General features: G+C 38.9%; 1 protein-coding gene across 6 annotated transcripts in view; it reads left to right on the top strand.

Annotated features, from left to right (window-relative positions):
- Window positions 1-6,887: 6,887 nt before the first annotated feature.
- Window positions 6,888-23,911, top strand: part of smarcd3b (SWI/SNF related, matrix associated, actin dependent regulator of chromatin, subfamily d, member 3b) — a 46,066-nt gene continuing 29,042 nt past the window's right edge. For 3 of the 6 annotated variants that reach the window (XM_062994002.1, XM_062993999.1, XM_062993997.1), the window contains exons 1-2: window positions 6,888-7,095; window positions 22,619-22,818. In XM_062994002.1, the coding sequence (XP_062850072.1) occupies window positions 7,018-7,095; window positions 22,619-22,818 (278 nt within the window). In that variant the 5' untranslated portion in view covers window positions 6,888-7,017. The remainder of the gene's footprint in view (window positions 7,096-22,618; window positions 22,819-23,911) is intronic. The other 3 variants (XM_062994001.1, XM_062994000.1, XM_062994003.1) reach the window with 2 other exon arrangements.

Below are 23,911 nucleotides of genomic sequence, written 5' to 3'. Positions count from 1 at the left end.
GTCTCATACATGCTCCAGAAAAAACACATTTGGGATGTTAACACAGAAATAAATGCAGCCTGACATACATGGCTGAATGTAATTTACATTTGTAAAAGTGTGTATTGTCTAGTGAAAAGAAACTAAAGTTTAAAAAGCATTGCTTTCAGTTTTTCTTGCATTTTGCCTACTGTCCCAACTTTTAAAGAACTGGAATTGTACATGATTTATATGCCTAGACAGCAGACACTAAAGTTATTAAAGTGTTTCTTAACATGAAATAAATGTTATTATATATGTAATAAATGTATAAAATATAAATATAATAATATATAAATGTAAAACATTATATTATGTGACAAACATTCCATAGTTCCATCAGTCACAAAATTACAGCTACAAGAACAAGGATGTAGCCATAAATTGAACAAATCTACCGGGAAGGGGGGGAGCATTCTAGAACATTTTAACTGATGGGAGCACTGACTGATCCTAATATTACACAATGATAGTAAGTGGAACACATTTATTTATATATTTTACACCAGTATAATACTTAGATTAAGCAATCTACAGCCTTGCACAAAAAAAACTTGGGAAGAAAAATGACTACTGTTACTGACATTACACCAGCTCTAGTACAGACCTCTACAGGACAGACAGAACACTGCAGTTTAACTTCTGACTCCCCACCCCCTTTTCCTCGCAGTCAATGGGACATTTATTGGGAGAGAGAGAGAGGGACTGAGAGGGATGAAGGGGTACCGGTAGGTGGTACTCAGACACACAACAATCTTCATGCGTATGTTGCAGTTTTCATTGCCGTAGTACAAGCTAGTCACCCACTATTCATTTATTTATTTAATCAGTTGTCATGATTATTGGCACCTCTGGAATTCTTATTATAAATACAGAAAACAGAACATCTTAACGTGACTTTATATGTGATTTATAGTGTATTCATTCATTTATTTATTCAATTTTAATCAAGCATTTCTTTTCACTTTAAGTTTTTTTCTTTTTATTCTTTTTTTTTTTTTAATTCTTGTATCTATGCAATTTTCTGTCCTATTAAGCATTTTGAACTACAGTTGTGTGACAGGTGCTATATAAAAATTATTATTATTACTAAATGTAACTTCGTGGTGAAAAATAAACTTTAAAAATAATCCTTCAATAGGTTTTTGCTATTGTCCAGTACAAATCTGTATATTTAATTTTTAAAAATTTAAACGTAATTCATATGTTTTTCACTGCTGGAAAATGCAAGTACATACAACGCACAACAGTACACAAGAACCTTCTCACGGCCAACACTACAAGCATTTAGGTTTACTTTAAATTGATTTGGGCAGATTTTTTAACAAATAGTGTTCCATATTTTAATTTTTTTTTTCTTTTGCTAGAGCCCTGACTAGCATACAAACTAAAAACAGTCAGTAGGTTGCAAATTAAAGTACACCAATCAGCTATGACATTAAAACCACACATTGTCAATTTTATCAGCTCCACTTACCATATAGAAGCACTTTGTAGTTCTCCAATTACTGACTGTAGTCCATCTGCTTCCTGCATGCTTTGTTAGCCCTCTTTCATGCTGTTCTTCAATGGTCAGGACTCTCCCAGGACCACTACAGAGTAGGTATTATTCGGGTGGTGGATCATTCTCAGCACTGCAGTGACACTGACATGGTGGTGGTGTGTTAGTGTGTGTTGTTCTGGTATGAGTGGATAAGACAGCAGCGCTGATGGAGTTTTTAAACACCTCACTGTCACTGCTGGATTGAGAATAGACCACCAACCAAAAATATCCAGCCAACAGCGCCCTGTGGGCAGCGTCCTGTGACCACTGATGAAGGTCTAGAAGATGACCAACTCAAACAGCAGCAATAGATGAGCGATCGTATCTGACTTTACATCTACAAGGTGGACCAACTAGGTAGGAGTGTCTAATAGAGTGGACAGTGAGTGGACACGGTATTTTAAAACTCCAGCTGCACTGCTGTACCTGATCCACTCATACCAGCACAATACACACTAACACACCACCACTATGTCATTGTCACTGCAGTGCTGAGAATCATCCACCACCTAAATAATACCTGCTCTGTGGTGGTCCTGGGAGAGTCCTGACCATTAAAGAACATGGTGAAAGCAGGCTAAAAAGGTATGTAGAGAAACAGATGGACTACAGTCAGTAATTGGAGAACTACAAAGTGCTTCTATATGTTAAGTGGAGCTGATAAAATGGACAGTGAGTGTAGAAACAAGGAGGTGGTTTTAATGTTATTGCTGATCAGTGTATGTTCAAATAACCTAGGACCGAGGTTTAATGTCACATAAGGTACTGGACTTTAAAATGTTATCTGTATTATACAATGTATGGGTAAAAGTATGTGGACATCTGACCATAAGCTTGTTGAACATGCTATTCCATAACCATGAGCATAAATATGTCTTTATGGACGTCATCTTTCCCAACATGTTGGTACGTGGTGCCCTCATACTTCCCTGGCTGTATAGTGTGCCAAGACGGTACTTTTGCATTTCCTGTAAAGCTGATTTTTGTAGAGAGATGGCGCTGCTGAGTCAAACTTCAGCTTTTGGTATTTAATTAAAAAAATATTTCGCCAAAACTAAGATTAGTTAAGAATTGAAACATTTTAAATCATATGCAAAGAATTAAATATGTAATAAGATTTTTAAGACTAATAACTGCCTTGAGAAGGACATTCTTTCGATTAAGTACTTGTGCAAAAAGAATGTCAGCAGAATTAATTGATGTAGCACTCAAAAACTTTATGTGCAGAGTTAATCTTTTTTATGTTGTCTTCAAGTACTATTTTTCTGAAAACATGACAGTAGATTATTCAGCTATTTTAAATTCCCTTATCTGTCTAAATGTCTGCATGTTCCTGTGTTTTCTCCCACCTCCTCAAACTATTCTAGCAGTAGCTAAATTGTCACTAGGTGTTAACTAGCATGAATGAGTAGGTGAATGTGTGATTTAACGCAATAGACCAGCACACTTTTCCAGGGTGGATTCCCACCTTGTGTCTAGCATTTTTTAGGGTAGGCTCTAGGCCAACTGTGATCCTGATCAGAAGAAAGCATTTATTAAAGATAAATGAATTAATGAAATAATTCTCTCTTTGCAGCCCAGTTTTAAATCCGAAATGTACTGTATAAGTTTTCAGTATGTATCTGATTATTTATTTAGTTATGATATTAGAAACCTACGTAAGATAATTCTCTTTTTTTTTTTAAACATATGTATTCTACTGTATGCATTTAGACAGGTATTCTAAATGCAGACAGGTACTAAACAGTGTGTCAGATTAGTACTATTACAGTACAGATTAGTGGCAGTTGTAGCCTAGCGGTTAAGGTATTGGACTAGTAAATAGAAGGTTGCTGGTTCAAACCCCACCACTGCCAGGTTGCTACTGTTGGGCCCTTGGGCAAGGCCCTTAACACTGAATTGCTTAGACTGTATAATGTAAGTCGCTTTGGACAAAAGGTCTGCTAAATGCTGTAAATGTACTAATGCTTCATCTATGCTTACATACTACATAAAACACAAGTAAATAGGAGAGTTTGTTTTCAAAATTAAACAGCAGTGAAAGTGGATAACCTAATAACTTATAAATACAATATGAAATTTTACCAAGCTTAACCAAATAATATAAAATGTAGGCTAACAAAATAAAACACTGTTAATGTTTACTGGCAAAACACTGTTCTACTAGTTATATACTGGTAAAAAAAGATTTAACATCTTAAATATAGAGACACTACTGAAGGGTGTCTGAATCTTGTAGAAACATGTTTGCCGTTATGAGATATACTGTACATTCAAGACAATAGCAAGGTTTACGTCATACTTACCATGCCATGCATGTTTTAAAGATTTAAATACACTCCTATTGAGCCCTGTCCCAGAATGGGCCTTATGTTCTAGAAGTGCACAATTCTGTAACAGTTGGGGTTTGGCTTTATTGATGGTGCAAGGGTTCAAAAGCTTTAGGTCAAATTACTGGAACTTAAGTTCAAAGAAGTACACAGCAGCGTTTTTTTAAATTGAAATAATCTTTTGTAAATCTCCTTGTCTTTCATTAGCTCTTTCCAAGCAGTCAAAGCTCACATGATGATTACATGATGACATATAATTTTGAGTTTAAATAAAAAGCATCTAGTTCTTCCAACAAATATCTGTGTGCACTATTATTCAACCCCAGCCTCAGTACTTGGTGGAACATCCTTTTGCCTTGATAGCATCTAGTAAGTGTTAACAAGCTTTGACACCTCTCTTATGGAAATGTTGCCCATTCTTCTAGTGCTAAAGCTCCAAGCTTATTAAGGTTCGATGGCTTTTGAGCTTTAACTGCTTTCCTTAAATCCCACCAAAGATTTTCTATGGGATTTAAATCTGGAGACTGAGAAGGACTGATTCCTTAACCAAGCTTTGGTTGACTTGGAAGTATGCTTGTGGTCACTGTCTTGCTGGAAACTCTAATTATCACCAAAGTTTAATTTCACCACAGAAGGCAGAACATTCCTTCTCAAAATGCCTTGGGATTTCTGTGAGGCAATGCCAGTCCCATGGTCAAGATTGCCAGTTTCTGCAGCAAAAAAAAAACATCCCCACATCATCACTGACACACTTCCATGCTTGGTCTTGGGGATAATGTTCTTTTTGTCATAAGCCTCACCTTTCTTGCACCAGACAAATCACTGATCCATATGTCCAAACAGTTTCTGTATACATATTTAAATTATTCCAGTAGATCTTTTCTGTGTCAAGAGTGGTGTACATTGTTGATCCAGGAAGTCCTTTTAAAGTAGTTTTTAAAGTAGTTTTTATAGTTGCCACTGATTTGTTCCAACCTTCATTAGGTAATTCTGTAGGTTTTTTGCAGTAACACAGGGGTTTCTTTATTGTCCTAATGAGATTGCTAAGGTATCTGGATAAAATCTTGTTTTTGCAGGTTTCAAAGAATGAAGATGTTGTGTTTTACCCACAGGGAAACTTTTGCTACAGCACTGTTAAGTAGTATTAATTGTACCACCTGTTTCATGCCCACATTCCAAATTCAGGTCACATCCACACTCTAAATTCACACATCCAGTACTCACGAGTGAGCCTTATCCAACACCGCTTACATAATTTGGGGGTAAAGAGGTATTAAATGAATTAAGTTAGTGCATTTGGGTACTGCTTATTGTAGAAATAAATAAGTATAAAGTATAATCCAGAAAGTGCTTATCACCTGGGATTTTCATGCACAGTTGTATCTAGGGTTTACACAAAACTGTTGCTAAAACAACTAGTGAATGGCATTTCTGCAGGAAAAGCACCTTTTTTATAAACGTGGTCAGTGGAGACTACCAAACTGGTTTGAGCTGACAGAAAGTCTATGTTAACTTAAATAACACAGTGATGAGTATGAAAGCATTAAAATACACAGTATATCTATTCTTAATACCTATTTAGCCTGCTTTCACCCTGTTCTTCAATGGTCAGGACCACCACAGAGCGGTTGAGAAAGGCTGTTCTAGACCTTCATCAGTGGTCACAAGACGCTGTTGGCTAGGTATTTTAGGTTGGTGAACTATTCTCAGTCCAGCAGTGACAGTAAGGTGTTTAAAAACTCCATTAGCATTGCTGTGTCTCATCCACTCATATCAGCACAACACACACTAGCACACCACCACCATGACAGTGTCACTGCTGTGCTGAGAATGTAGTGGTCCTGGGAGAGTCCTGACCATTAAAAAACAGCATGAAACGGGGCTAACAAAGCATGCAGAGAAACAGATGGACTACAGTCAGTAACTGTAGAACTACAACAAGCTTCTATATGGTAGGTGAAGCTGGTAAAATGGACAATGTGTGTAGAAACAAGGAGGTGGTTTTAATGTTATGGCTAATCGGTGTATGTTTCCACAGAACAATCAATATCAGGTCAAAGCATTATTAAAAAGTCAGGGGGTTAATATAAAGAGGATAGAAAGAGGAACTACTGTTACAATAGCCTTTCTAAGTGCTCTTCAAGCTAATTGACAGACACTGTAAAACGCAGAAGTCACTAGTCTGACTGAAAACAGTGTTTATAGATCAACCGTGTTCAAGGGGTGCTGCACAGCATCAGGGACCTGGTTTGGACATTCTCTCTGGCATCTGTCTGGGTAGATTTGCAATGTTTTATTTATTTGTTGTTGTTTTTTTCTGGGTACCATGGTTTCCCTCTTCCTTATAAAAATGGCTTCAAATTGTGTGGTATTGAGCAGCCTGGCTGGGGTGTATTCTATTGTTTATGGAACGGTTGCTCTTGACCTACCACAAACTTGATCAGATTAAAGCACACAGGAATAAGTAAATTAGGTTCCTTTATAACAAACCTGGGTTAAATTATCAAATAATACAATAATTAAGTATTGTGAGTCATGAGGGAGTATGTGTGAACGAAGGAAAACGGCTAGCAGGAACAGCAGTTGTACCCTGTGAGGAATCGCTCCCTTATCTAAGCTGATGGAATGTAACAGCTGCTGGAGTCTGTGATAAAAAAAGAGAGAGAGAGTGTGGAGGGATGAGGTGGGCATGGTGGGCCGGCGCGAACCCCCCTGAAAGAGCCCGGACTCTCAACCCCCCACGTTCCCCCTCAGCCAGGCTTGTGAAAGGAGCTCAACCAGACGCGAGTGTGTGTATCTGTATGTGTGTGTGTGTTTGTCTATCTGTATGTGTGCGAGTATGAGAGAGAGAGACTCACGAGGGCAGCATGTTCCAACCAGATAGAGGAGGAGAACCAGCCAGGAGTGCGAGTTAAGCCGAGAAGGGCAGAAAGCAGAGGAAGAGGAGTGAGGAGCAGGGCAGGAGGAGAAGGAGGAGGAGGAGGTGAAGGAGGGAGGGGGGTTAAGGAGGTGAACAGAGGGTGAAGAGGAAAGAGCTAAGGGAGAGAGGAAAAGACAAAAGAACGAGAGGGAGAGACTGACGGGTGGAAGAGCCAGGGAGCCAGCCTAAAGTGGAACTGAAGGGAAATGGCTTCGGAGGAGACGGCTGGAGGGGCTCGCAAAGCCACCAAGAGCAAACTGTTCGAGTTCCTCGTCCACGGAGTGGTGAGTACCTTCTGTGTGTGTATGTGTGAGAATGCAGCGAGAGCTGTCCGTGTGTGTGTGTGTGTATGTGTGTGTGTAAAATAGCTGGGAAAGCCATTCATGTGAAGGTTATTTCCAGACCTTACACTCACAGCTCCATGCCCCTTGCTTTTTAAAGCTCGTAGAGAAAGGGAAGTCAGGGAATCAGGGAGGCAAGCGTGCATTTGTGTACAGATGCAGGAGGAACACGAGGGAAAAGAAATTCAGAAGCTTTTTTTGTTTAATGGAGGACGGATGCAGTGCCCTAACCATGTGTGTTTTCATTCAGACCAAGGTTTTTCCTTAGGCTTAATAGAGACTTGACTGTATTCAACATGACCACATGAATAGCCGCATGAATAATATTTGTGTACGTATGTCATGTACTGTGCTACATCATCAATGGAAGGGAATCACATTCCTGATTGTCTGAAATGTGTTTGCTGACAGAATCATCAATTGCTTTCCTAAGACTTGTAATTAATACAGAAATTTTGTTTTACACTTGCTCTCTTTTTTTCTGCCTTTGTTCATAGACAGTCCAGAGGAATCATTTATTTATGAGAATGTGCTTTGTCTAGCTTTGTCTAGAAAATGACTATTAAATCAAACTAGAGATTGAAAACTTACTAATACAGTTGACCCTTGACTTATGAATTTAATTGGATCTGAAGGGCTGTTCTTAAGCCAAAATGTTTGTTAGTTAAACCTATTTTTCCCATAAGAAATAATGTAAACAGAATTAATCCGTGCCAGACCTCCCAAACCACCCCCTTACCTAACCTTTCTAATGTCTTAAATTGTCTTTTTTGTTATAAAAACAAGTATATTTTCCCTTAATCTTAAATTATAGAATAGACATTCCTGTAATAAACAATAATAAACAACAATACACAGAAGTACTGTACATAAAACACATCACATTTCAGTACAGTACGTAAGAAAGTAAGTACGTGTGCTGTACCTTACACCATAATACATTTCCTTCTTTTTTTTATAAAATGTATCTACCAGAAACAATGGTGGCTAAGTGGGTAGCACTGTCGCCTCACAGCAAGAAGGTCCTGGGTTCGATCCCCAGGTGGGGCAGTCCGGGTCCTTTCTGTGTGGAGTTTGCATGTTCTCCCCGTGTCTGCGTGGGTTTACTCCGGGTGCTCCGGTTTCCTCCCACAGTCCAAAGACATGCAAGTGAGGTAAATTGGAGATACAAAATTGTCCATGACTGTGTTCAATATAACCTTGTGTGAACTGAAGAACCTTGTGTAATGAGTAACTCGTAAATCGTCCCTGTCATGAATGTAACCGAAGTGTGAAACATGACGTTAGAATCCTAATAAACAAACAAAAACAAACCAGAAACAACAATAATTTTCATATTCTCATGTTATTTCCTTCTTTATTTCAATAGTGTTGTATTTTGTAGGTGTAATTGCACGAAAGAAAGAATACTTTACTCAGCGATTTTCTTCTTCTCTCTCACTCACTGTCCCCTCTGTTTGATACACAGTGACAGCTACTGGCAATTCGTAATCCGAAATTTGTTCGTACTTTAAGTTGAAAAAGATCGTTTGTAACCCAAAATGTTCGTATGGTAAACCGTTCCTAACCCAAGGGTCCACGGTATTATTATTAATTTTCAGTGTTATTCTATGTTGTAATTACTACTTTAATACTAATAATATAAATCTAGTACTAGTGTAAAATGCTGGATTGGTGTTAAATCTGAAAGGGAATATTTTACAACCCCTGAAAAGTCTGAAAAAGCTGGGACAATATGGAAAATGCAAATAGAAAAAAATGCAGTGTTTTTTACATTAACTTTGACATTTATTTCATTGCAGACAGTATAAATCCAAGACATTTCGTATTTTGTCTGGTCAACTTCATTTCATTTGTTATTACACTACCATTCCTGCATTTTAGTTCTGTCATGCGGCTCAAAATTCCGTAACACCAGGGTGACTTCCCAAAAAGCTAAACCCAGACCGAACCAAGCGGCCCAGTATCACGGTTTTAGAGAAAAGCAACAAAATAGCTGACAAATGTGAATCAGTGGTCTGTGCTTTCATGGCCCCTCTGCCAGGCACAAATGGCAATGCAGAAGTGCATGACTGTTAACTTGGGTCAGCTGCCTAACTACTTCAACAGCTGCCACATTACAGTGTCAGTGCTCCTTTAGTCCAAGCTTGTTTTAGGTTCTAACATTTCACACCATGCTAGGACCACATTTATTACACTGCAGAAATTGATTTAACAAAAATGCTTAAATGTAAGATGTTAGATGCACTCTTTGTGGCACTCAAATGGCGCAGCAGTAAATTGTGCTAGCCCATTACCGCTGGTATCCGGGGTTCAAAACCCCAGCGGTGCTATCTGCTAGTCGGGCTTCTACATATAGCCACAATTGACTGTGTCTCGGGGGGGATGGTTAAGACTTCTTGATGACTTGGCATCCTCTCTGGGGTGTGTTGCTGCATTGCACCCAGTAATTCCATGGAAGCTTTGCCTGCCATGACCCTGACCAGGATAGGGCTGTGTATAACAAGAAAATAGAAAAAGAATGAAATAAACATACTTTAGGATAATGTTTAAAAGTTCATTTTCCGATGTATTTTTAGCATTAAATAATAAATCACAAAAATGGTTTTAAAACGCCGCTCAGGTGGCGCAGCGGTAAAAAGTACGCTAGCACACCAGAGTTGGGGTTTCGAATACATCGTATCGAATCTCAGCACTGCCTTCCGACTGGGCTGGGTGGCATGAACAACGATTGGCTGTTGTTCATAAGGGTAAAAAGTCGGATCATAGGTCCTCATAACTGGTGCAACTGCGGCCCCTGCTGGCTGACTGATGGCGCCTGCACAGGGCTGAGGAATAATGCTGATGGGGGTGTGGCCCTCCGTACACAGTGCCCGTCGGTCTATGAACTTGACTCATGCAGGTAAAAATGCAGTCTGTACTGACTGTACGTGCCAGAGGGGGCGTATGTCAGTTGAGAGGCGTTCTCAGTTCTCAGAGGGGTCAAATCAGTATAGAGGACGCAATCAGGGTAATTGGACACGACTAGATTGGGGGGGGGGAGTGGGAAAAATAGAAAAAAATAAATAAGTAAATGGTTTTAAACCAAGGGTGCAAACACTTTTTAGGCTAACTGTACCATTGTTTGGTTATGCTGCGTATATACAGTGTTTACGCTGGATACCCTTCTTATTTAATCTGGGCTTGGAACCAACACAATAGCTAGGCTGTTTGACCAACAGTCCTGTCTGTGTAGACGCCCAACCAGCCGATAGATTTGAACCTTGAATTTAAACCCAAAGATTTAAATCTCAGTGGTTGTGGGCGAGCATATATTACCACAGCACCACCCAAACACCTCATTTATACAATTACATACACTATGATCACAATAGACAAATATATGCAATGTGGGTCTTGCATTTATAAAAATTATTTAAATATGGACTCAATAAATCAAATTTTAATTCAGCTTTTAAAGGAACTGCAATACACACGAGCTACAAAACAGATCCAGTAGTAATTTATCCACGGCTGGCCTGTAAGCTCATATACTAATATAGCTCTGGCCCAGAATGCTAATAACACCGCAGAGTGTGTAGGAAGCAGGCGCTGAGGTAAGAGGCAAACTAATAACTGAGTTTGGGTGATAAATGAACTTCACGATGGGATAACGTCTCTGCAGACTAATTAACCTTGACAAGGCTCTTTTTCTTCCTGGCCAAATGTTTCCGCTCCTCTCGTCACCTCTTACTGTCACGTACCCCACCTCACAGATTCTCACCTTTTTCTCTCCTTACTGTCTTCATCCCTTTGCACTGTTTAGTAACCTTTGTCTCTCTTTGAGGTTGTTAATGACACAACTAGCTTCAGTTGTTTTATTCATTAAGCAAGATATCCACATAAAAGCAGGGGGAGGAAATTGGGGGCTTGGTTGGCAACTATGTTATTGAACAGCTACTTTTTTTTTTACAAGACAACTAACAAATGCATTTATGGTCAGATAATCGTATTACTTTTCACTCAGCGTTTGGCAACAAGGCAAACGTGCAGTCCATTGATTTGTGGCTATTGTGATGCTTCGTGGTGTGAAATGCAGAAACTCCCTCTGCAGCAGTAACAACATCTTCTGTTTTACCTGGTCTTACAAAATGTTAAATTTATCTGACAAACTCTCTTTATTAGCGCTTATTTGCGCTTGGGCATTTTGAGTAGTGCAAAAAGGCGGGCTTTAAAGAGTAAGATGAAATCAGTGCAAAAACACACAAAGAATAGCACACAGAGACAACAAAAGCCAAATCCCAGACATTTCTGGTGATTTAAAAATTCCGGCCGCTCAGGTGGAGCAGCGGTAAAAACACACGCTGTTCACCAGAGCTGAGATCTCGAATACATCGTATCGAATCTCGGCTCTGCCTGTCGGCTGAGGCTGAGCGGCCACATGAACAACGATTGGCCTGTTGTTCAGATAGGGGCGAGATTAAGCCGGATGGGGACTCTCTCTCAGACTAGTGCGATTACGACCTCTGCTGGCTGGTTGGTGGCACCTGCACGGAGATGGGAAAGGAGTGCGGTAGAGGGTGTGGCTCACATAAAAACCTTGGTTAATTTAATTTAGCCAAATTGTCCAGAGATAGGTTTAAACAATTCTAGAAAAATGTGTTTTAGCTTTTAGCAAGATGCTATCTTTAGATGAAGTGTTTTCCAGGTTGATTGAACTTATTGTTGAATGTATTTTTTGCTCTGTGTAATAGCAAAATACCATTCTGTCACAGCTGCTTTTTTATTTTAGCTGTTTATTTGTTTATTTTGTTTTTGCTCCCATTTTTGGATTTTCCCACAACGTTCCTGCTGCACAGCACCCTTGCTGATTGAGTAAGGTCATCACATCTCTCTTCCTCCCTATGAATCCTTCCCCCTCTGTGATGGTGTCTCAACCAGACAGTAGAAGCAACAAGGAGAAAATTCCACATCTAACTGTGTCTGTTGAGCACCAGACCAGGCAGTGTCAGCAATAGTGGGCTTGCAAATTAGTCAGTTGCACCAGCTGAGTGTCCAGCTATTTTGTTGTGATTGTACCTTAGTGCCTAGGTGTTTTGGAGATATGGAGTTTTTTATTTAAAGTTGCATGCTGCTCTTCTTTAGGTATCTAAGCAAACATAGTTCATGTAAGTAAGTAAATATAACATGCATTTGATTGTATCAATGACTGTATTACTGCAAATATTTTTAAATCAATGTCTTTGCATTGTACTTGTCTATTACATTTGTCTGAAGTAGGGCTGGTACCAATCCAATACTCTGTATCTGTATCAGTCCGATATTGGCCCAAATCACTCGATCGGATATCGGAAGGAACAAAACGTGTAATCCGATCTGATACTCTTGCTTAATGTAAATAACACAATGTAAATAAGGCCATTGTTTGTGTGTAAAGCAAATAACACACAAAGATACGTTCCAACAGAGTGCCAGCTCACTCAGCAACTGCCGTAACAAGGTGCATCTTGATGACATCATTAACACTGATCTACAACTCATCTGCAACAGTCATTCAGAAATTAAAACACAGTGATCTACTAAAACTTTTAGCATTAAAATCATCTACTACTGCCTCATCTAAAAACACTGTTTAAACACAATAAAAATCATCTACTACTGCCACATCTAACAACACTGTTATAACACAGTAACAATCATCTACTACTGCCACATCTAAAAACACTGTTTAAACACAATAAAAATCATCTACTACTGCCACATCTAACAACACTGTTATAACACAGTAACAATCATCTACTACTGCCACATCTAAAAACACTGTTTAAACACAATAAAAACATCTACTACTGCCACATCTAAAACACTGTTTAAACACAATAAAATTCATCTACAACCACATCTAAAACAATGTGTAAACACAATAAAAATCATCTACCACTGCCACATCTAAAACACTGTTTAAACACAATAAAATTCATCTACTACTGCCACATCTAAAAACACTGTTTAAACACAATAAAAATCATCTACTACTGCCACATCTAAAAACACTGTTTAAACACAATAAAATTCATCTACTACTACCACATCTAAAACACTGTTTAAACACAATAAAAATCATCTACCACTGCCACATCTAAAACACTGTTTAAACACAATAAAATTAATCTACTACTGCCACATCTAAAACAATGTGTAAACACAATAAAAATAATCTACTACTGCCACATCTAAAACACTGTTTAAACACAATAAAATTAATCTACTACTGCCACATGTAAAACACTGTTTAAACACAATAAAAATCATCTACTACTGCCACATCTAAAAACACTGTTTAAACACAATAAAAATCATCTACTACTGCCACATCTAAAACACTGTTTAAACACAATAAAAATCATCTACTACTGCCACATCTAAAACACTGTTTAAACACAATAAAATTCATCTACTACTACCACATCTAAAAACACTGTTTAAACACAATAAAAATCCTCTACTACTGCCACATCTAAAAACACTGTTTAAACACAATAAAAATCATAAAAATCCACTTTATAAATGATCTTGTCCCGGCTTGGAGATCTCTCACATCCTCAACGATTAATCCATTAGTGTTATGAAATAAAACAAACTCCAAAATCCAGCAGGGTTTAATAATCTAAAAACGTGACAGAACTTTAACAGAAAATCTGAACCAAACACTGTGTCAATTCTAATCGGTCCATCGCGTTTGATTGACATCCACATCTTCCAATTGTAGACACTTTAAACGACACGCCGTAAAGCGCGATGTGTCACGTGAACAACAGCTCGAACGTAAGTGTAACCAAAAATGCTGCTAAATGTTCTGTGTGTAAAAGTTAAAATAAAAACAACAGTTTTGCATAAGTGTGATGTTGTAGGTTCTGTATTTATTCCTTTAGAATATTTGTTTCACAGTCTGAGCATTGTTATTTAGATAGCTAGTTTAACCATGGTGCATTGAGACATGTATTATTACTGCTTATTTGTTTGAGAGGAGAAATGATGGTATCGGATTGGTATCGGTATCGGCAGATACTCAATTTGCAGTATCGGTATCGGACATAAGAAAGTGGTATCGAGCCAGCCCTAGTTTGAAGTATCAGTTTTGTTTCCATTAGAACAGTTGAAGTGTAGTTCTAGTTTGTGTTGATCTTCATTAAAAACAGCAAAATATGTTTACATTATGGACCGCTTCTACACAGTCTGATGGATTGGTGTCCTGTCCTGTGTGTGTATGTGTTTTACACAGTTGATATACAAATCATTGAATAGATAAAGCAATACACAGACTATTTCTTACTTTATAATGGCTTACTGGCAATGTTGCAGAAGTCTGCAAAAGTACAACAACATAACGTCTGATGTTAATGTTGGTTAATGACAGACTGGCTTTACTTACTTTACTTTGATCTGCTCTTTTTCGTACTATAGTTTTTATACTATTTATACTAGCAAAGCGCCGTCTGTCACAGCCGCTTGCAGTGCATTGTCTTGCTGTTGTTGTAACTCACTTGTAGTAAGTCTTTTATCTGAAGTGTTGGTCATCATGGAAAGGGCTAGTTGTTCTCTTGCCCTCCACTCTGCATAGAAACACACAGTGAGCTGGTTAATTTCAGACTGGCCTTTACTGTTTAACTGTGTGAATAAATAAAGTTGACCTAAGGGTCAGTTCACTCAGCAGGAAGCATGCTCTTTCATTCATTTAGACCTCAGGTCCAGCACTACAAAAGCACTGTGGCCACAATGTGAGAATTAACACTATCATTGCAAACATGATGTGAAGAGAGAATTAGCAGGTTCCATTACCCTTCGTCCTTTACCTTTGAAGTTGCGGCTTTACATTCGCAGCATTTGCAGCATTCACACTGTAATTGAAGGTTGCGTCCAGTTACAAATGCCACATATAACAAATCCCATATGGTTTTGCTTCTACTTACATGTCCAATCACTTGGCACTTTATTTCTGAATCATTCCAATTTGCAGATTTTGTCTAATGGAAAGATTTTTTAAATTTAGTTATTACTCAAGTATCTGTGTTATTTTGCTGTAAAATGTTCTATCCTGTCTAGTGAGAATATAATTTTTACAATTTGATTTTTTCCCCCCCGTAACTATAGATAGCCTACATTCCTGGAAACTCTTTCTTGTATTGTTTACCACAAAACAAAACTAAATCCCAAGTATTGACCAAGTTTAAAACAGTAATGTTGTATGTAAGCTACTGTGTCACTACAAAGGTACTGTAAGTTATAGCTGCCTATACATATATAGCACAGTGTTTACGACATTGGCAGTATACTGGTATTGCTATACGTTTTGCTGTATAATTGTTCTAGTTTGTTTGTTTCAGTGCATCTTGCCCCATTAGCGTTCACACATTTTGTAACCATGTTCATTACTAGTTAGTGGTGATAACACTAACTCTAGTGTAGATAACAGCTAGTGTTGTGATACCTTAGTATACACAATTCCTTGGGCGGCACGGTGGCTAAGTGGGTAGCACTGTCGCCTCACAGCAAGAAGGTCCTGGGTTCGAATTGGAGACACTAAATTGTCCATGACTGTGTTTGATGTAACCTTGGGAACTTTATGAATCTTGTGTAACGAGTAACTACCGTTCCTGTCATGAATGTAACCAAAGTGTAAAACATGACTTTAAAATCCTAATAAACAAAAACACAATTCCTCATTTAATTTAGCTTTCTTTCTTTCCTCTGTGGTCATGCATTTTGCAGGGGGCTCTTTGTTTCTTCAGTTCGTTTCTGTCTATTTGGGCACTATTTACTTTGTCATTACTTTGTTGCTTTTGTTCTACCTTGCTTAAGCAACCTGCATATTGGGTTCAGTCTTCATGGCCTTGCAGGTAAGGAGCTACACCTGACGCTTAAGTGGCTAGGCATAACCCACCCTGTTATATGAACATTGACAATGGTTGGTATCAAAATAACTAATGTTCAGAATAGCACATTTCTCTTTACAGAAGTAAAACAAGGAGCAAAACAAACCTTTTTGACCCATTTAAGTACCTGGCTTATTATAAGAATTTAGATAAGTGACTGTCACCTCCAGCAATACACCAAACACTGGTTAAGTAGGCATCTGCTAAAAAAAAACTCACTAAGTTGAAGATATAATTTACATGAAGTTGGATAGCGGTAGACAGTTTAAATGTAAAAAGCATTGACTTTAAAACCTATCAGTTCTCTCTTTTCTATGGTAATGATCTAAATTGCTTACCTTAGAAGGTTAGCATGTCCTCCCCATATGGTATACTGCATAGGTCTGCCTAGATTTTAACCCAAAACTACCCAGCAATTATACTGGGTCTCTACCTAGTTATTACTCTTAAATTCTACTGGGTCTGTACCCAGGAATTATACATGAATTGTACTCTGTTTTGACCCAGTAATTACTCAGACAATGTACTAAATATGTACCCATTAACTACCTAGGAATTATGCTAGGTCTTTACCTAGTAATCAGAATTTTACTGGTCTCTACTGAGTAATTACCCAGAAATATTACTAGTTATGTTCCCAGTAATTGCCCCGAAATATTACTATGTATGTCCAAAGTAATTACCCAGAAATATTACTTGTTATGTTCCCAGTAATTGCCCTGAAATATTACTATATATGTTAAAAATATTAAATATGTTAACTATCTAAGAATTATGCTAGGTCTTTTCCTAGTAATTAGAATTTTATTGGTCTCTACTGAATAATTTCTCTGAAATATTAGTAGTTATGTACCCGGTAATTAACCAGAAATTGTACTAGGTCTGTAACCAGTAATTTCCCAAAATATTACTAGGTCTGTATATAGTAATTACCCAGAAATGTTATTATGCCATGCACCCCTAAAACAGTCACCATACATATTTTTTTGGTTTTAATTATTTATTATTATTATTTAAAATAATCCAACAAAATGACTGTAGTATATGGAGAATTTAAAGAAAAGACAGAGGCTTGTGTGTTATTATGTTAAATTATGTGTTTCATAATTTAATGAGCCTGGGGGTTATCCCTAGTCATGGTATTGATCTCTGCATGAAACCGATACAAGACAAATCAGACACACACAAAAACAGGCAGCTGTTCCAAAGCCATGTGCAACAGCAGCAGACAAGTAAAGATTAAATATGCTACAAAACTGTGTTAAATAAAAAAAATTAAAACATAATTATAGATAATTCCACTTTCCTCTGCAAACCTGTAGAAGCAGAGGTTTTTACAGAACATTTATACGGTCTGACAAAGAGAATCTATCATGCTGAAGAATTTGTCCCTGAGTTATAAAAGCCTTCAATATGTAAAAGCCAGTTAGATAACACCTGCTGAAATGTCCAAGCTGGTTTACAGACAGCAAAAATATTTGCATTAGGGTGTTTCCCATTTAGAGGGGGCGAAATACTGGGCAATGCCAAAGCAAATAGATTCAGTAAGTTTTCACAGCGTAATCCGGTGCGTACATTTATATACCTGAACATAAGTTAGTAATTTTATACACATACCACATTCATACATACATCATTGCATTGTACATCACTGGCTCACTCTTTGCAATTTATCTTGCTGCCTGCCTGCTTCATTAGGTGTAATTTCACAACAGCGTAGCATCCAGGATATTGCACTTCCAGAAGCATACTCACCCACACACACAACAGAAGTAAGATTGAAACCTTATTAAAAGAGCTACACAATCCAGTGCATCATCATCAGAACAGCTTTCATGAGCAGTATCATTAAAGTTGCATGGTGCTGCTGGAGTAGAAGTTTGCTGCTAAACCACTCAGACAGAGAGCACAAACCCAGGATAGATAAGGTTGACATTTGCACATTGTGAGCACATTCCTTTGCTCATAGGGTTCAATAAGAACACTTCCTGCATAGCTAAAGAGAACACTCATTTCCCACATTAAGGCCACTGGGTGAAAGCAATAGTCTGTAACCTTGCAGCGGCAAAGCAATACCCTGAATGGCAAAGTAGATTTGGGTGAGGGTGGGGTTATTAAAGAAGCTTTTCAACCTGTTTTGCTTTTCTCTTCTGCTTGCTGTGTCTGTTAGTGATTCATTAGCTGGGAATTTGAATTCAATGAGTGTGTTGGCATGGACAAAATAATTAATTGTGAATCCTTAATAACCTCTTTTTCCTTATCAGGGTTGTACTGGGTCTGCGGCCATTCTCAGAAACAAGTAATCTAAATTCTTTTAGCAGCATATCTCTACACAATAAAGCTGATGACTGTTAATGTACATTGTAAAGTAGGATGGATTCATTATTTTTATTTATTATCTTATTAGATAAAGTCTACAGAATATGACACAATCACACTTATAAGCAAACATCCATTTGATTTATTTTGTTAAACTGGGCATAGTGCCGTAGCGTACCCCGGACAGGACTCCAATCTATTGAGGTGCCCTTGCCACCCTGCCTCCCCAGACAATCAATCATGTCTGTATGTAGAGCATAAAGCAACATAGAAAGCATTGTTGGACTTGCTAATTTGCCATAATCTTTGGTACCATACTATGTAGTTCAGGACACATCCATAGGTAAAATATTTTTCTCCGTGCAGAGTTTCTGTTCATGCTTATTTTAAAATAATCAGATTTATTATTTTCTCGGCCTGGTCCGACCCAGAATTTTACGCCTTAAACCGCCATGCCAGTCAATCCCAGTGTATCACACACTCACATATTTATATATTCTCATAACACCTACAACAAATGGAAAGCACGCTTTGCTTGATTTTGGAGGATAAAAATATAATACCTAGTATGAAATCTGCATAAAAACATGGGGATCCCTGTTGCTGTGCGGCACCCACTTTACCAGCTGCATGACTGTGCCACTCTACAAATGAATGTGACAGGCAGAATGTAACCAAACAGCACACTTGAGCGTTCTTCATGCTTATCACGTTTGAGTGCATGACAACATTCTTTTAGGGCTGTGACTTAATAGTAAACAATAAAAAGAGGGGACTAGATTTGTTTTGTTGGTGCCGCGGTGGTGCAGAGGGATATTCCGCTACCACATCAGCGCTGGGATTCTGAATTCTTTGAGTTCGAATCTCAGCTCTGCTGCCGGTCGACTGGGCGCCCCCTAGCAAGCAATTAGCAGTGCAGAGATAATTGCCCACTAGTCTGCTGGGTGAAAAAAGACTGAACTAAAAGGGGGGTGGGGTCACCAATGCTGTGTAAGGACCCTGGTTAGTAGCCTGAGGTGACAGTACAGTATTGGAGGAATGCAAAGATCAGCGAAGTATGGGTGCGAATCCACCGAAGTATTGGTGAATAAGAAAGGGTCAGTGGACTATGCACGCATCAGAGGGAGCATGTGTTAGGCAAATATACCCTCAATGGACCCTCAATTTAATTTAATTTAATGATGAGTTACGCTGAGCTTAAACAGCCTTCTTAATAAATACTGAAAGTGTAAATCTTACAAATTGGATGTTAATTTTTATTTATTTTAAATCTCAATGGATCAAACGTCCAAATGAAATGATTCCTGGGGTGACTTACATCAGACTCAACATCCATCATGCCTCCAGGGTAAAACTGAGCCTAAAATAAGATTAACCACAGGGTGCCTCACAGCAATATCTTTCCTTGGGACCTGGATTTGATCCTCAACTTCTTAATGCCTGAGAAGAGTTTCACATGCATTCTTGTGTGTTTGTGTAATGTACTCCACTTTACACCCACCTTCTTAAAAAGAATGTGAATCTGCTGGTCTACATTGCCCCTAGGTGTAGGTTAGCAAATGTGTAAGTGTGTGGCACTGGGATGGACTGGCACCCTGTCCAGGGTGTATTCTTGTCTTACCTCCATTGTTTTCAGGTTGCCGAGCCCATTCTGATCATGACCAAGACTGTAGAACTTAGTCAGAAGAATTAATCCTTTGTGTTACATTTGTGAAGTCAAGAATTTTGGTTGACAGAATAGATGGGTTATATCAAGAACTGATTTCATACAGAATTTAAACTAATATCATCAAAGATTAAGAAGTCGCGGCTTTGACATGCTCTCTATACAGTTAGTGTACATTGTAACTTTCATCCTGCATAATCAATTACATGGTTCAAGTGTCCTATTTACAAATGTGTGCAATCACATTAGACCAAATTCAATTCCACAAGCACCGAGATCCTCTCAGATGTCGACTCTTTCACAAACATACACCAACACACACATACACACTACAATACACACACCAGCTGTTCCCTAGTAGAGTGACGGACACAGGTGGACGGGCGTTAGAACCTTTTTTTTTACATTGTCGAGTTGTTCATTCTTTATTGGTTCAGCTGCACTGCTGAACACAGCTTCCTTTGTTTTATAGATGGATTGGTTTATTTTATTAGCCTCTGCTCAAGAGTTTGTGGATTATTGTCGTTGGATGGTGCTTGCAATTGCTGTGAGGTCTTTTTCCTTACCTGCTAAAAAATAAAAAAAAAGAGGGTAGGGTCAGCAATTTTTAGTGGAATTAGATCAGTTGTTGTATTTACACCGATCAGCCATAACATTAAAACCACTTCCTTGTTTTTACACACATTGTCCATTGTATCAGCTCCACTTACCATATAGAAGCACTTTGTAGTTCTACAATTACTGACTGTAGTCCAACTGTTTCTCTGCATGCTTTGTCTGTTCTTTAACGGTCAGGACTCTCCCAGGACCACTACAGAGCAGGTATTATTTGTGTGGTGGATCATTCTCAGCACTGCAGTGACACTGACATGGTGGTGGTGTGTTAGTGTGTGTTGTGCTGGTATGAGTGGATCAGACACAGCAGCACTGATGGAGTTTTTAAACACCTCACTGTCACTGCTGGACTGAGAATAGTCCACCAACCAAAAACATCCAGCCAACAGCGCCCCGTGGGCAGCGTCCTGTGACCACTGATGAAGGTCTAGAAGATGACCAACTCAAACAGCATCAACAGATGATCGATCGTCTCTGACTTTACGTCTACAAGGTGAACCAATTAGGTAGGAGTGTCTAATAGAGTGGACAGTGAGTGGACACAGTATTTAAAAACTTCAGCAGCGCTGCTGTGTCTGATCCGCTCATACCAGCACAACACACACTAACACACCACCACCATGTCAGTGTCACTGCAGTGCTGAGAATCCATCCACCACCTAAATAATACCTGCTCTGTGATGGTCCTGTGGGGGTCCTGACCATTGAAGAACAGGGTGAAAGCAGGCTAAAAAAGCATGTAGAGAAACAGATGGACTACAGTCAGTAATTGTATAACTACAAAGTGCTTCTATATGGTAAGTGGAGCTGATAAAATGGACAGAGTGTAGAAACAAGGAGGTGGTCATAATGTTATGGCTGATCAGTGTAAACACTTCTAAATTTTACATTTACATTTATGGCATTTAGCAGACACTTTTATCCAAAGCGACTTACAAAAGTGCATCCACAGTAAATGTTTTCCAACTCTTGTTTAAGTAGACAACAGTCCATGGATAGAAATTTGCTGAAACACTTTTAGAACAAAGGATTAGGATAGGTAAAAGGTTAGTAAGTGCATGTTAGCTCAGCTTAAGTGCTTAGTAAAGAGGTGGCTCTTTTGTTGTCTTTTGAAGACAATAAGGGACTCAGATGTACGAATGGACAAGGGAAGTTCGTTCCACCACTTAGCCGCTAGCACAGAGAAAGGTCTTGATGCATGTCTTCCTCAAGTTCTGGGTGGAGTATCAAGTCGAGCGAGACTAGTGGCTTGAAGGTTGCATGGTACAGAGAGGGGGTTTATGATTTCTCTAAGATAGTTTGGGGCTGGTCCATTTTTGGCTTTGTAGGTGAGCATCAGTGTTTTAAACTGAATGTGTGCAGCTACAGAAAGCCAGTGAAGAGAACGCAGCAGTGGGCTGATGTGGCAGTGTTTAGGTTGGTTGAAAACTAGGCGAGCAGCTGCATTTTGAATGAGTTGCAAGGGTTTTTAGTGGACATGGGAGCTCCTGCCAGGAGGAAGTTGCAGTAGTCCAGTCCTGAGATGGAAAGTGATTGGAGAGGAATCTGAGTGGCTTTCATAGAGAGAAATGGCCAAATCTTCTTGATGTTGTAGAGGAGGAACCGACACGATCTTGTCATGTTGGCTACATGAGTAGAAAAAGATAGCTGACTATCCAGGACAACGCAGACTTATGATTTTGTGTTAGTAGATTTGGCAGCTGCTCATTCTGAATACCTTCTCAATTGAGTTTTGGATCTTACATAGAACAAAAAAGCACAATTATATCTCATCAAATGAGAGTTATGCAATGTTTTCTGATTACATGAAATTAAAAGAGCAAAGACCCTATGAAAGAGCCCTGTGGAGCACCTCTAAAATATAAAAATTTATAGAATTTTAACATCATTGTACTTGAAAGACCTACCTGTTTGTGTTTAAAAAATGTATAATAGCATCTTTTATCTTCTGCAGCGTCCCGGTATGCCATCTGGAGCTCGGATGCCCCATCAGGGGGCGCCGATGGGACCCCCTGGACCACCATTTGCAGGAAACCCATCTGTACGTCCTGGGCTCCCCAATCCGGCAATGGAGGCCAACCGCAAACGTCCTGCACCTTCACAACAACATATCCAGCAGCAACAGCAGCAAGGGATACAAAGCAGAAACAGGAAGTGAGTATTATAAGCCACGCCCAGTAGTCAAGTCAAGTCAAATTTATTTATATAGCGCTTTTTACAATAGACATTGTCTCAAAGCAACTTTACAGAATCCAGGACCAACAGATACAAAAACCCCTGTTGAGTAAACCGAGGGTGAGAGTGGCAAGGAAAAACTCCCTTAAAATTACAGGAAGAAACCTTGAGAGGAACCAGACTCAGCAGGGACCCATCCTTCTTGGGTGGCCTGGAGGATAATTTGAATAAATAGGATTTACACAAATCATACAAACACAAATTAAAATGATTCAAAAGTTATAACTAACAAAAATAATTGGAGTTATTATTTAGTCCAGTCTGTGATAAAGTCTGTAGTGAGTTCTTGACATTCTTGGTGCAAACACGCCAGGTCAATCACATCTGGCAGGAGCAGCATTGTTGGCACGGCAGTCTCGACTTCATTCTTCAACCTCGGGTGGGTAAACAGGTTTCCATCAGAACCACCTCGGGGTAAAACAACAGAAACTGTAGTTAAAAATGTAAAATGTGAATTAAGTTAAATATCGGTTTTGCAGAGAGTAGCTTTAGACTCCGGCACCCCTAATTATTACAGCATAACTAAAAGGGAGAGCGAGCAGGTAACAAGGTCATGAAGGCTTTCACAGGACATCAGCGCCCACCTCCCCACTGTCATCAAACCTGAGTGATCGGACAAGAGAGGCAGAACGACAACTTTTAGTACTGTAGTAGCTAAAAGTATGAAGATTGTAAGTGTTGACAGTTGGGAAGGGATGAGAAGGGATGTTTTATGACTACTAGCACATAGTTGTAGTCTTTTAGTACCTGGATAAAGGTGTTACCAGGACAACAGACAAGTAAGCTGTTACCATGGCAACACCCAGGGGCTACAATGTGTGCAGGCATTAGTGTGTAAAGGCATGTTTGAATGCCCTCATGGTGTCTGCATGGGAATTAATACTCTTCCTATATATACTTGGTTAAACTCCAGTTAAAACCTTATTATTAGCGCTTAAATGAATATGTAGATAATTTATTGTAAGTTCTGCAGCCATATAAAGCCTAAACATGTGTGCACTATGAGAAGTCT

This window comes from Trichomycterus rosablanca, chromosome 4 (assembly GCF_030014385.1).
Source record: "Trichomycterus rosablanca isolate fTriRos1 chromosome 4, fTriRos1.hap1, whole genome shotgun sequence".
NCBI lineage: Eukaryota > Metazoa > Chordata > Actinopteri > Siluriformes > Trichomycteridae > Trichomycterus > Trichomycterus rosablanca.
Note: the sequence above shows the minus strand (reverse complement) of the source record. Positions and strands in the feature narration are given on the sequence as shown.